Genomic DNA, 15,024 nt, shown 5'->3' on the forward strand with positions numbered 1-15,024 from the left:
TCTCATCATCTGCCAAATAATTTTTACCAAAAAAAATTTGACTGGAAACAACCAAAATTTTACCAAAAAAATCTGCGTCGCATGTGGCAGATAAATTTTCTTGCTGGTCTGTTCCTGAACATTTGCCACTTTGCGACGCAGATTTTTTTGGTAAAATTTTGGTTGTTTCCAGCCAAATTTTTTTTTGGTAAAAATTATTTGGCAGATGATGAGAAAAACTAAGCCAGACTGCGTCACACTTTTCTCGAAGAGATTTTTGTTGGGATATCAGTCGTTTTAGAACACTGCTTTTTATAACAGTTTATAACAGAAATTCGGAAATTTCGCGAAATTTGAAAATTTGACGAAATTCGAAAATTTAACGAAAATCGAAAATTTAACGAAATTTGAAAATTTGACGAAATTCGAAAATTTGACGAAAATCGAAAATTTGACGAAATTTGAAAATTTGACGAAAATCAAAAATTTGACGAAAATCAAACATTTGACGAAATTCGAAAATTTGACGAAAATCGAAAATTTGACGAAATTCGAAAATTTGACGAAATTCGACGAAATTCGAAAATTTGACGAAATTTGAAAATTTGACGAAGAAAGTAATTCTCTATCTGCCACCATTCAAGAAATATCTTTAAAACCCCAATTGACCCACCCATTTCCAACTTTCGACATTTTTCACAAATGCCCTTCTTTTCTACTCGTAAAACTCTGAGACTTTGCCGAAGAAAGTAATTCTCTATCTCTCATAACCCAAAAAAATATTAGTCCTTTCATCCTACGCTCGAGTAGCTCAAAATTTGGTCACTCTAATCACTCTAGCTCAAACGAATCTGCCCCGATTTTTTTATTTATTTTTTTGTTCGAATCGTGTTACGAATACCTTTCATTTGATGGGTCGCACGCCTCTGTAGGTTTCAATACAGCTAAGCTACAGCCGAAAACTCGTTCCCGACCCTCGAAAACCACACTCAGAAACCACTTCGAGGCCAATAAAACAAAATTCTGGTTTTTCCTGGGGTAATGGCGTATCACAATTTCATTTTTATGCCCACCCTGAGGTTCCTGCAAAATTTCAAGGAGATTGGCTGACTAGTTTCCGAGATCGACCGTCGATAGATAGACAGATAGACAGATAGATAGACAGATAGATAGAAACATACAGAGTAAGTTGAAAGATTTTGATTGTTTGGAAAACGTTAATTTGGTGTATTTTCTATCAAAATGACCAACTTGAAAACGATGTATCTCCGGCAATTTTAAACCTACATAGTCGAGTGATAGCTCGTTTTGCTCGTATTTAAAGCGCGAATAAGATAGAATAGGATTTGTGGTGATACAGGCCAAAGGAAAGAAACTTAAATTCTCGCCTATATATAGTTGCCGCGTCTCAAAAAATTTTCTTCGTTCTTTTTTTGGAAGTTAGACTGCATCAAGTCCTCCGCTAACGCTCCGGACATGATCGGAACGACCATCGGAACTGCTAACCTGCCTAGTAGTGTCCAATCGGCCCAACTCAGCAAATTCTCTCGAAAATAATTCTTCGACGTTGGTGTGACTAGGAGGAATTAATAAATTCGAAAACATGCACTTTTCCAATGGAGTTTCTTCCAGAAACACGAACATTACTTGCGAGTACTTTCGAGGCAGATAGGGTCTTACTGGTTAAAAACTCACCTACAGTCAGAGGCAGTGAAATTTCATCATGAATTTGCTTCAGCTGTTTTTCAGCTGACCCACACATACAAACAACACTTTCATGCTGAAATTAATGAACGAGAAGCAGGAAAAGGAGAAGAAACAGTGCTTTGTATTCAAGCGAAGCTCAGCATCAACAGTACTTGACCAGCTCATACTGAGGACCATCACAAAACTGAAACGCCTATGAAGCTGGCCCAATAGTTAACACCACAAGCCGTGTACAGTTTATCGATTTATTTACATTGGACACATTACGAACATCTGCGCTTTCTCAACATGAACAGTAGTAGAATTTTGTTCGAAATCTGTAATCAAATAAATAACAAAACAAAAGGATGGGTTAACAAAATCAAAATGTACAAAATGTCGCGAATGGTGAAGATGGTTCATGAAAAAAATCATCATTTTGCGATTAAACAATGACACACTCGAACAGCATCCCAGTCACTTATCATCAGCGTCGTCGTCGTCATCATCGTCATCTTCTAATTCGGGCATTGGAAATCTCAGAATGGCTGCGACACCAGTAAGATGGGACAGCTCTGAAATGAAATGTAGAAATTAGACAAAGAATGCGGTGTCGGTAAATGGGTCAAGACTCAAGCCAAAGCATCACACACAGCGGAGGTTAGTTAAAATTCTGCTGAAACGAGTTATAATCGTCGAAAATTCTGATTTTTAAAAGCAAATTCCACGAATGTTGTGAGTGCTTCTAGTCTATTGGCTCTAAGATTAGCTCTCTCTCCAATTCACAAAATTGTTGGTTTTTAAACTTGAACGGACGTAATTCATAGTCCAAAGCCAATCCGGATAGCCAAAACTATTCCTACATAGAAAGTAAACCGAAATTTAGCGTAACGCTTCGTCTGACCCTACTACACTCCCTGATCCGTTGGCACGCATTTCAAATCTACACATTTTATGAACGACTGTTGTTATATAAATAACCATCTCGTAATCTTGGCTTCCGTATAAATCATTTTCCTCCGAAAATAGATTCTGTGAACGGCGTTCCCTTTGATTTTATTTTAGGTCTCACACAACTCATTCATGTTGCAATATGTGCGAGCTAACTGCACCAATAATTCAGAGACAATATTTTGTAGAGAGATTGAGTTGAAGACAAGAAAAGAAAGAAAAAAAATGAAAAAGAAAAACAAAAGAAAATACTTACGTTCACCGGATATGTGCATGCTAGAAAATATTTTCGCTTCTCCACCGCTATCCCTCACAGATTCGACCAGGTTTACGTACTCTTTACGAAGGGCCACATTTTGACATCTGGAATTGAGAAACAGATTTGTCATTCCTATATGATACCATCCATGATTGTATGGAATTTTGAGTGAAAGCAGTCACGAAATATTGGGCCTACAGAAGGTTACACAAGTATGAATGCAGTTGTTCCGCTGTTAGCAAATCAGGTTAGTAAGGGAGTTCACGCGCATAAAGGAAAGTTGATAAAGGATGTGAAATTTTCACATTCCAATCGACAGTAAACTAAACGGTGAGTTTTAGTGAATTATAGCTGTTGATAGAACGCTAACTATTATCTGTTATCCACAGCATCTATAAAATTAGTCGATTACCTCCAGTCATTGTGGTCTAATTTAGTAAAATGCAGGTCAAAACAAATGAAGTAAAAGATTTTGTATCAAACACTAGACTCATTAAACATGATAGAATTACCAGATTTAGTGATTAGCACACTGTTCGACACATTGCCGAAGTATTCAATATCGCAACTAATTTAATGGATAGAATCAACGCAGACAGCGCTTTGATAGAATCGTTTCAGTGTCATCTCCAAGTCAATACCTATAAGATTTTCGTTACCTTTTTTTGTATCACGAGGCAAGCAGGGCCTATTATTTATGAAATTGGAGCTTCGCGAAATTTGTCAAAATTTCACAAATCCAGCAAAATTTCGTTAAAATTCTGAAATTTTGCAGAAAATTCGTTAAATTCGTTTGACGGAAACTTCACAAATATCGTTAAATTTTACAAATAATATTCCCTTCGAGGCAGAGTCTAATATTTGAGAATTAATTCTCTAAATTCCCAAAATTCCCAAAAATTCCCAAAAATTCCCTAAATTCCCAAAAATTCCCAAAAATTTCCAAAAATTCCCAAAAATTCACAAAAATTCCCTAAATTCCCAAAATTCCCTAAAATTCCCAAAAATTCCCTAAATTCCCAAAAATTCCCTAAATTCCCAAAAATTCCCAAAATTCCCTAAAATTTCAAAAATTCCCAAAAATTCCCAAAAAACACAACAAATATTTCAGAACATATTGAATATAATATATTCAGTAAATTGAGCTTAAGCGGCATATCGCCAAAACTGGAGGTGATGGTGATAGTGGAACAAGTGGTCTCCGATTTTAAGGAGTGATAGATTCGTCTTCAATTCTAGAGAATCGTATCTTTCATTTTTTTCGAACATTTTTTTAAATTTTCGGTTAAAGTGTTCAAAGGTGAAAGCATGTCAGAGGGTACCGAAAACCTTTTTGCGGCTATAACTCAAAAACAATTATTTTAAGAGCAGTCTACACTCCGACCTTCTATGAAAAACATTTTCGATGATAACTTCTTATTAGAATATTTTTTGAAAAAAGTGGTTTCATCGTTTGGTGCCAAAACATATAAAGTTTCGATAGCCACCAGAATAAACCGCGAGCCTTTTTTAATAAAAGTTTAGTTTTGTTATAAAAACTTTTTATATTTTTTTATAGAAATTAATTAAAAAAATCACTGCCATGATGAACTCACGTACGGAACCTCTAAAGAATCGAAATGTGATATGTGATATTAGGTATCTGTCAGCTGATAGGAATATTTTGTTTGTTAGTGTTGGTTTTTTGGTTATCTCGGTGATCACAATTAAAACAAACTGTCAACAAATAAAACATCTCAATTTGTTAAGTCACGAAATTGTTTTTTTTTTCAAGCGCGAGATTTTTTGAAAATTGGAGCGGCTTTTTAAACTGAAATTAAGAATTTCAAATTCCACTTTTCCAATATCAATATACATTTTCAGTGTGTTTTTGATGTGTTCATTGAAATAAAAATAATATGGACTAACGCTCGCGGTTTATTGTCAAGATTGATGCAGTCTACGCCGAGAAAACTCAAAAGTCCAAAAAATATCACAAAATTACAAATTTTAGGAGTTTTGAGTTTTTTCGCATCAATCTGGACAATTCCAGTGGCTATCGAAACCTTATATGTTCTGGCACCAAACGATGAGGCCACTTTTTTCAAAAATAATTCGAATAAAAAGTTATCATTAAAAATGTATTTCATAGGGGGTCGGAGTGTAGATTGCTCTTAAATTATTGTGGTGTTGTACTAATGTCGGCTTTGGAGAGACCTACAATTAGAGTATACGCCCTGGCTGGTGCGAGTACATCGACGAGAATTATATCCTTCAGAGCATAATATTTAAGAACCAATTATCAAAAGTTCACTAAAATTCCAAAAAAAATCCAATTTTTTTTTGCTTGTTCATAGTTTTTAAAGCTTTTTGAACTTTTCCTGATCTTTTACGAGCATTTAATTATAAAAATGCAAAGAAAAGAAATTTCTTGGGAATTTTTGGGAATTAATTCCCAAAATTCCCAAAATTCCCAAAAATTCCCTAAATTCCCAAAAATTTCCTAAATTCCCAAAAATTCCCTAAATTCCCAAAAATTCTCAAAAACGATTCCCAAATATTAGGCTCTGCTTCGAGGCAGACACGCAGAATTCGAGTGGTGTGTGACGTTCTGCCTTATGTAAAATGGAATCCATAAAGTCCGTATTGCACTTTTTCTACTCTACACCACTTCTATTTCCCAGTACCTGCCTCATTACATATCTACTATATACAGACACTGTTGCTTGACCTTTTCTTTAAAAAAAAAATCCTCCTCCAACCTTCACGAAACGCTCTTTAAAATTGTCTTCAATCGAATTCCATCGCTCTACAACGATATGAGATCCGTAACAATAAAAATTACGACAAGTTATGTAGGTGGAGCATCTTACATGGAAACCAATCCAGCAATAAAATTTGACAATAAAACTATTTTTCTACCTTTCAATTTTCTCATATCTTACATCTCACATCATTCGACTACAGGAAAAAAAAACCAATTCCAACCAAACCAACAACGCTGTACCTAAAATATCAAAGAGAACGGCGACTAGAGAACATAACAGAACATCAAGAGACTAAAGTCTTATTCCAAATATAACCGGCATTCGACTAGGAAGGTTTCGTTGTTGTGTGTTCTTGTTTTTGTTTGGATATTTGTTTTTCTTCGTCTTCTTGTTGTTCTTTTTGGTTTCGGTTGTAGATAAAATTCAAATTAATTTTATATTTATTTAATGCGCATTTAGATGTGAATGAATGAATATGCTTGTGTCATGATCTAGTTAATATTTTAAAAGTTTTTTTTTTACATTTATTCTTCTTGCATAAATTTACATTCAATCAATGGACTATTTTTAATGGAAATTTGTTTGTACAAAAAAAAAACTCGATTAAGAAATGTTATATTCGTATGTATCGTTGATGAAATCAACGCAATTTTACTTGGCATTCGCCGTCTACATATTGTTATGGCATACAAGCGTTGATTAAAATTCTTGCGCGCATAATTGTGTGTTCATTCAGGTTTCGAAAAATATTAAATTTATCAGTCAAGTCCATTGTTATTCAGGAAATACAAGCGCAAGAACGTTAAAGCATCGTCTCTTTTAATTCTACAACAAAATATTTAACTCAAGGTACCTCAAATAGGAGTCACAAGTAAATTTAAAAAAATTTAGTTTATTTGAACAAAATAATAAAATAAAATTCCGGGCAACAACGAAACAAGTAGCAGTATTGTTACCCACTTTATACTCTCAACTCATCAAAAAGAAAAAGTGTACGAAAACAACGTATATCTTTCATGCCGTGCAATAAATAAAGAATGTACGAATATTTAAATATTTAATTAACCGCAAAATATGTCAGTGAACCATCGTTTATAGTGAGAGAGTTTTGATGTGTGTGAATTAAACGTGTATGGCCTGGGGCGATTAAACAAAGTTTTACCGATTTAACGAAAAAATTAAGCAATTCACGACGATGGATGCCTCAATTTTATTGGCATTCATTTACAGTTAAATTCAAAATTTAGGTTACACTTTTGTGTCTTTTGCTTCAGTTGGTCTTTGGTGGTCGTTGGTTGGTAGTGTAAAGAGAAAATTGCGTTTACATAGTGTATTAGAATGACGTTTCCGCAACTGAGCTTCGAACAGTGAACTTCTGCAACTGCGCTGCGAAACCTGAACTTTTTCATGTGTGTCTTTTTTTCATTGCATTTCTATACTTTTCGCCACTAGTGGTGAAACGGATTTACTTTTCACCACTCCTTCTGAACCATTAAACGTAAATGAAAATTCTACCCTAACCAAATTTTGAACCCCGACACCAAAAATCAAAATGCTTATCGAGCAACACCCTCTAACCATTTGGCTATTGAGATATATAATCGCAGTGAACCAATTTGTGAAGCGAACAAAATTCAGTCAATTTGATCGTTCATACAGTGGAATGTATTTTAAAGGCAGAGTTATCGTTTGTTCATTTTTCACAGCTGGTTGCAGAAAACGTTGAATGCAACACGTTGCGAAAGTGGTAGTTTTTGTCACACAATGTGGTTGTCAAACTCGCTTCGCTCGTTTGATAACATCACATCTATAGAGTGACAAAAATTACCACTTTTCGCAACTAGTTGCATAAATTACTATTTTCATGCTTTTCACTAGTGACAAAAAGTAACTGGTGGTTACAGGCAGAAACCAATAAATTGATCGATAAAAAGAGAAATTTATGAATTGCGGTACAATCGAAAGCCGGAATTGTAGACACAAAACCATGACAGTGAATGATTAATTGGAAAGGGTTTCTAGGGAAATTGAAAGTTCTTTTTTGATGTATTTGCATTTCGATAGTTCACTTCTCGCAGCTTGCGTTGTGTGCAATTAGGTGTTTTTGTCACACGATATGATTGTCAAACGAGCGAAGCGACATCTAGTGACAAAAACAACTGCATTCCGCAATTTTTTTTGCATAAATAACTATTGCTACACTATGTAAACGCACTTATTTCTCTTTACACGTACGATTGAATGAGAATACGCGTCTATTCACTGATGTATGAAAAAAGAGAAACGATCAGCTGAAACCGAAACAAAATGTGTAACCTTAATGTAGCCCTTCTACACTACTATTTACTATACGGAGCAAGTTCTCTACTTGTCGAATAATTGATCAAATTTTATGTGCAAAAGTAGTTAGGTAGTTAACATTGAAACTACAGTAACACTCATCTCATTTTGAACTGAAATTGCATTGCCAGTATTCCTTAAAATTGAATGTGATTTACGTTCAACATCCTAGTACTTTGTGTCAATCGATGCCTACAAGAGAATGAGTTTCTTTTAATTGACAGCGACACCTCACAAATCGTGAATCCAATGTTTGGATTGAATTAAGCCTAAGACTCTAACGTTTGGTTAAAACTAACCAAAATATTGGCAAATGTTGGGAAAAATGGTTGTTTAAGGGTTCATTGACTGTAGAAGACTTTAAAAATGAATTAGAGGCTAATGAAAGTTTGCCAAATCCATTTTCATTTAAAATTGCAAGTTCTGAATGAATTTTCCTTTCAGCCCTTCATATAACTGAGGACGTGCTTCATCTACAGAACTTCGATTTTTGCGTAGGCATCACCTATCGTGAAACGATTTTATCAGGGTGGGACGATCACCTAGGTGATCTTGAAACACAGATCTTGTGATCCTTTGTTTCCTTCCCGGTCATCATTTAAATCAAGACAACCTTCCGGTCGCCGACAGGAATCTGTCCAAAGTGGCAGGTCCCAGGGCGACAACTTCGGAGGGATGTACGACGTAATCTCCAAGGAGCCTGCGTCTTAGTTGAAGATATTTAGGACATTCACAAATGACGTGTATGCCCGTTTCTTCTTCTAATCCGCAGGAGCACCAAGGAGTCGCCGAGAGCCTTAGCTTATTGAGGTGCCGATTCAGCCCACAGTGTCCAGTAATTGCACCAACCACCCTCCTTATGCATTTCCGGTCCATACTGAGCAAATCTTTGGCCCATCTAGCGTTCGGCCTCGGGACGAATCGCTTCGTGTGAGCGCCTCCCTCGTACGCATTCCAGCGCTCCAAGTGTTTACCCTCCACCCATTTCGATCTCGCTTTTGCGCATATCGAATCGGGTATAGGTAGGTACGGTTCAAGCCCGTCTATCGTGAAACGATTGCTTTCAAAGTGCCTTTACAGATCCCCTCGCATACGCGAGAGTATTATTAGCCACTTGATCAGAAAGCATATTTTATCGATGGGATAATCCCTTCAACGCAAGAACTGTGTCGGGAAGGCAATATCCCTATCCCATATTTTCTCTCGAATTTGTCAACATTTTCTTAGATGCGAGATTCCTCAATTTTCCCAAACATTATTTTTGGGAAAATTGAGAAAAACGTGTGAAAATGTTTTCCCACAAACAGTCACTCCTCCAAAATAGTCCCAAGACTCGCAAGAGTGATTTATCCCCTCCTATTCCAAACAATCAAATCACGACTCAAAAATTTGCTGATATAACATATCAGTCCACATGCATTACACTTCACACATGAAAACCCTCGACTATAAATTTGAACTTGAAACGAAATTTTCATTAATTGTGTGTTCGTTTATTTTATATATTTCACCAGACCAGAGATAATAAATGTATATTCAACGCTTCGATTGGAATACGTAACGTACACAACACATTGGATGAATTGAACTTAAATATAAATGAAATGCAACTGTTCTAATATCGCATCGTGAATTCAATGTTATTTTAAATATTGGTGTCGTTGGTGTCATTACAATTTTCGATTATTATTTCTCCGTTCGGTGAGTGAGATCATGACGTCGGATTACATACAACCGGATTACACCATTGGCAGTAACGGTCTTCCGAATATTTTGAATAAAAAGTGTGACAAGGCAATGCCTCGCGAATTGGCATTTAAAACGATTGCCGATAACGTAGATAGCAACAGAAAATTGCTGAAAAACCGAAACAACCAACTGAACAATCAAATGAATAATCAACTGTTTGCAATCACCGTCAATCAACGGAATGTGAGCAGTTGTACGAGTGAATTGGAACACCATGGCGGAGTAGATAAGAAACTGAAAGACAAATACAATCGGCGAATACGAGACTGTCGTGTCGATGGTACATAATTTTAGCAAATTAGAATTAAATTTTTGTATTTTTTGTGATAACAAGCTTTGTAAAGAGAAAAAAGACGAAAAAAAAAATTAAAAAAAAAAATTAGAAAAAAATGTAGAACGAAACGTGTGTCGAATTAAAATCATTCACAGCATCTAGACAGAAATGCCTATAAAATAATTAGTAACACATTGAGAGTGGCGCGCTGTTGATGCTATAATGTTATCATCGTCTGCTAAAGATAAAATTCACATCACAAGAGTATATGGCATCAAAAGTAACAGCAAAGCTATAATCAATGCGTAGACCCAAATGCCGAGTGTGATAAATTGAGTTGCGTAAAAATGTAAGTCTCGCACGGAGCATTGATCAAGCACACGTGGTTTGTATATGCGGCCAGAATTATAGAGAATTGTGTATGCGCATGGTTCGTTGAGCTTATTTATTTTTAGTTCGTTGGTTTAACAGTCGACCGTATTGTGGTAGTTGACACAATTTTGAAGTGCGATTTGTCTAATTTTATTGGCGAAATGTAAATATTTTGCCTTCGACAGTTACGACTAAAGAAGCATCCAAAATGAATGCGAAATCTCGCAGAGTGAGCTCACTACTATGAAAAGTTGAATCAAAATCTCACAGTCAATACTCCAACGCTACACGCACGGTGGGGTTGAACAAAACTTAAAAAGAGTCGCGACACCACCTCTGATTTTTTTTTTCGAGGGACTCGAGTACTATAGAGAACCACATTCAGTTCGCGGATCCATCCAGCCGTTTCGGAGAACCGGCACTCATGGCCGTGCGGGACCGATGAGTCAATTTGAATAGAGATTGTTATCGCAACGGATAGAGGGACTAATTCTAAGCTAATTCGTGTTGAAATGGCTTCCCTCAACAACTTGACCACGTAGCTACAGCCAGCTAAAGTCGAAAATTCGACATCTTTGAATGGTGATATGTCCAAGACGAAGAAAGTTTGAAACTCTTTGAATGGCTATATCGGTAGAGGATTCCATGCTCTATTAAACGCCGAAAATGGATTTTACAAAATTTGTCTGAATTGTACAATATTTGAAAAATTTTATTTTCACCATCCTCGGCGAAACTAGGACTCATCTGCAATACACAGATTGATCATGTCTGCAACAAAACAATAATGGCTGATCAGCCAGCAGTATTAGCTTTCCAACGATACCACACTTGGCATACCAGCCTCACAACAAGTATCTGTTACGACATTTTGTTTGTAGCAAGGCCACTCTACGACGAAATTTTCAATTTATTATCTCCATCTTCAAGTTCCCGTTACTTTAAGATGAGTGGAATTGATGTCCATTCTTCATAAATAAGTGGTTTAAGTTATTTGAAGCAATTCTGACATTAATTAAGTGTATCAGGAGTCGGTTAAAGCTGATTTCGCTACATGTTAGAGGAAATTTACCCCGAAGATATGTGGAAATCAGCTTTAACCGACTCCAGATGCACGTAATCATTGTAAAAAATAACTCGAACCACTTATTTATGAAGAATGGATAACAATTCCACTCATCCGAAAGGAACGGGCACTTGAAGAAAGATGAGAAATCATGTCCGGAGCGATAGCGGGGGACTTGACGCAGTCTAACTTCCAAAAAAAGAACGAAGAAAATTTTTTGAGACGCGGCAACTATATATAGCCGAACATTTCAGTTTCTACCCTTTGGTTTATATCACCACACAACACATATTCTATTTTATTCTCGCTTCAAATACGAGCAAAACGAGCTATCACTCGACTATGTAGGTTTAAAATTGCCGGAGATACATCGTTTTGAAATTGGTCACTTTTCATACAAAATACACCAAATTGACTTTTCCCAAACAATCAAAATCTTTCAACTTACTCTGTAGTCTGTATGTTTCTATCTATCTATCTATCTATCGACGGTCGATCTCGGAAACCAGTCAGCCAATCTCCATGAAATTTTGCAGGAACCTCAGGGTGGGCATAATAATGAATATGTGGTACGTCATTACCCCAGGAAAAACCAAAATTTTGTTTTATTGGCCTCGAAGTGGTTTCTGAGTGTGGTTTTCGAGGGTCGGGAACGCGCTTTCGGCTGTAGCTTAGCTGTATTGAAACCTTTAGAGGCGTGCGACCCATCAAATGAAAGGTATTCGTAACACGATTCGAATAAAAAAATAATTTAAAAAATCGGGGCAGATTCGTTTGAGCTAGAGTGATTAGAGTGACCAAATTTTGAGCTACTCGAGCGTAGGATGAAAGGACTAATATTTTTGCGATTATGAGAGATAGAGAGTTACTTTCTTCGGCAAAGTCTCAGAGTTTTACGAGCAGAACAGAGGGGCATATGTGAAAAATGTCGAAAGTTGTAAATTGGGGTTTTGGAGATATTTCTTGAATGGTGGCAGATAGAGAATTACTTTCTTCGGCAAAGTCTCAGAGTTTTACGAGTAGAAAAGAAGGGCATTTGTGAAAAATGTCGAAAGTTGGAAATGGGTGGGTCAATTGGGGTTTTAGAGATATTTCTTGAATGGTGGCAGATTTTCGTCAAATTTCGAATTTCGTCAAATTTCGAATTTCGTCAAATTTTCGATTTTCGTCAAATTTTCAAATTTCGTCAAATTTTCGAATTTCGTCAAATTTTCAAATTTCGTCAAATTTTTGATTTTCGTCAAATTTCGTCAAATTTTCGATTTTAGTCAAATTTTCAAATTTCGTCAAATTTTCGAATTTCGTCAAATTTTCAAATTTCGTCAAATTTTCGAATTTCGTCAAATTTTGTCAAATTTTCGAATTTCGTCAAATTTCGTCAAATTTTCAAATTTCTTCAAATTTTCGAATTTCGTCAAATTTCGTCAAATTTTCGAATTTCGATTTTCGTCAAATTTTCGATTTTCCTCGAATTTTCGTCGAATTTTCGATTTTCAAATTTTCGATTTTCGTCAAATTTTCGAATTTCGTCAAAATTTTCGATTTTCGTCGAATTTTCGATTTTCGTCGAATTTTCGATTTTCGTCAAATTTTCAAACTGTTATAAAAAGCAGTGTTCTAAAACTTCTAAAACGAGTGATATCCCAACAAAAATCTCTTCGAGAAAAGTGTGACGCAGTCTTTGAAATACAATTTCTAAAATGAATTTTACACCCAATTAGTTCAAACAAGCTGGCTTAGTTTTTCTCATCATCTGCCAAATAATTTTTACCAAAAAAAAAATTTGACTGGAAACAACCAAAATTTTACCAAAAAAATCTGCGTTTACAGGAAAATATGCTTAGCAGACAAATCACCCCGGAACCCACACACTGTCTACGTTTACTTGCTATGACAATTTCCATTGAATTCGTTTTTGTAGACGTGCACCTGCTCGTACTGCAATAACGCGAGCAAATAGGAACAAAGCAACTCACCGAAAAAGGCTGTCCGAAATGAGAAGAGTTTCTATGGCTTGCGACTCAGCAGCTTTCATCACATGTTTTTTACCATAAAAAGCTTTTGCCGGTTCCGACTGAAGGATGGAGTAAAATGTTTCCAGCGACTTGACCTCACCGGCAGCCTTTGTGTCGGACATCTTCGACACAACCGACGGATCTTGAAGGATTTCTTTCAACGAATGCTTGAATCCGGACGACGAATGCACCAGCATGAATTTACTTCGGTTTTCTAGGAGCACCTGAAATCAGATGTTTGAACATCCGGTGCTAATCAACGTGCGCCGACATCACCAATTTACCTTATTGTCCGATTTGACAGCCTGCTGGATCATAAATTCGAAGAACTGGTCCTTGACGAATCCGGGCGATGCGACCAGAACGCATTTAACGACAACAAAATTGATGTGACGCATAATGCCTTGCATTACGGCCTCGTAGAATTTGTTTAAACCCTTTTCGTGCTGGGACACATTTCCTTTACGCTTCCGTGGAATATTTACGTCAATTTTGCTGCGCACTATTGTCATACTGGATTGAATCAAGCAGATGTGGGCCAAACCTTCTTGCATTATTACAGCGCCCAAATCGGCATGCTGCGTAACGTCACACGCCATTTCTATTCGTTCCAGCGATATCGAATCCCATTCCGGTTTGAATAATTCAAATTTCCTATTGAGTTCCAGATCGAGCGTATGATATGCACCCATCTGTACACCGCAAGAACAAAACATTCGTTAACATCGAGTGCTGGCTTGCGAACCGAATTGGCTACTCACTTTAACATATTGATTTTCCTCAACGTTTCGACCTTTGAGGCGCAGCACACAGGCCTGAGTATCGAAATCAATGTTTTCCACGGATATCTTGAGTGTTGTCCGGATCCTATTACTACTCGATGATCCAGTGGCAGTTTCATTTTGTACTTTTCGAATTGTCGTGGAACGGACATTGTCTCCTTCGGATATTAAATTGTATGCGTGCCACATGTCTTCAGACTCTTCCGGAATCAGTATAACAGATCTGTAAAGTAACGAACAAAAACGTTAGCAACGAATCGTCAACATAGTTTTGACAATCAGTCTTACCCCGCACCACCCTTATCGACTCTATTGCTAACTAACTTCATGTTTTGATTCTGAATTTCTGTGTGTTCGAAACGACAATTTGTTATAGTATCACTTTAGATAACGGCACCGATGGCATTTAAATAGTAGAACCGAGGATAACATTTCCCTTTTTTCATTTAATTTCTTATTTACTATTTTACCACGTTACGTTCACGTCATGTCATGACATTTGTTTTTGTGCATGAAATGCACTCATCGCCGTTTTCGAATATGGAGAATGAAAACGATGAAAACCACCGATTTCAGGATGTTTCGGACAGCGGTCAAGATTCAAACGAACGGCTGTGTATGATTTTTGTATTTGTATAGTTGCAGAATGTCAAAGTTCTGAAAGAACAGGTTAAGACAACCACAGAGGGTGACACTAAATTTCATAAACGCACTCACTACAGATAGTGTGAGAAATCAACTAAAAATAAAATATTTTTGACGCAAATTGTGTCTCACCGCCTTCGTGATCAACTCAGAGTTGTC

The 15,024-nt window shown here is 36.5% G+C and overlaps 1 protein-coding gene and 1 long non-coding RNA gene across 2 annotated transcripts; one reads left to right on the top strand and one right to left on the bottom strand.

The window, feature by feature from the left end:
• Positions 1 to 1,913: 1,913 nt before the first annotated feature.
• LOC119084627 (protein pelota) lies at positions 1,914 to 14,744 on the bottom strand. The gene is made up of 6 exons (XM_037194695.1): positions 14,509 to 14,744; positions 14,200 to 14,443; positions 13,723 to 14,130; positions 13,400 to 13,662; positions 2,873 to 2,979; positions 1,914 to 2,240 (listed from the first exon to the last, which is right to left on the bottom strand). Exons 1-6 carry the CDS (start codon positions 14,547 to 14,549, stop codon positions 2,143 to 2,145), a joined length of 1,161 nt encoding a protein of 386 aa, XP_037050590.1. The 5' UTR covers positions 14,550 to 14,744; the 3' UTR covers positions 1,914 to 2,142.
• LOC119084628 lies at positions 5,905 to 10,054 on the top strand. The gene is made up of 2 exons (XR_005089101.1): positions 5,905 to 6,661; positions 9,477 to 10,054. It is a non-coding gene; the product is annotated as an uncharacterized LOC119084628 (long non-coding RNA).
• Positions 14,745 to 15,024: the final 280 nt, after the last annotated feature.

Source organism: Bradysia coprophila, unplaced genomic scaffold (assembly GCF_014529535.1).
Source record: "Bradysia coprophila strain Holo2 unplaced genomic scaffold, BU_Bcop_v1 contig_87, whole genome shotgun sequence".
NCBI classification, from domain to species: Eukaryota; Metazoa; Arthropoda; class Insecta; order Diptera; family Sciaridae; genus Bradysia; species Bradysia coprophila.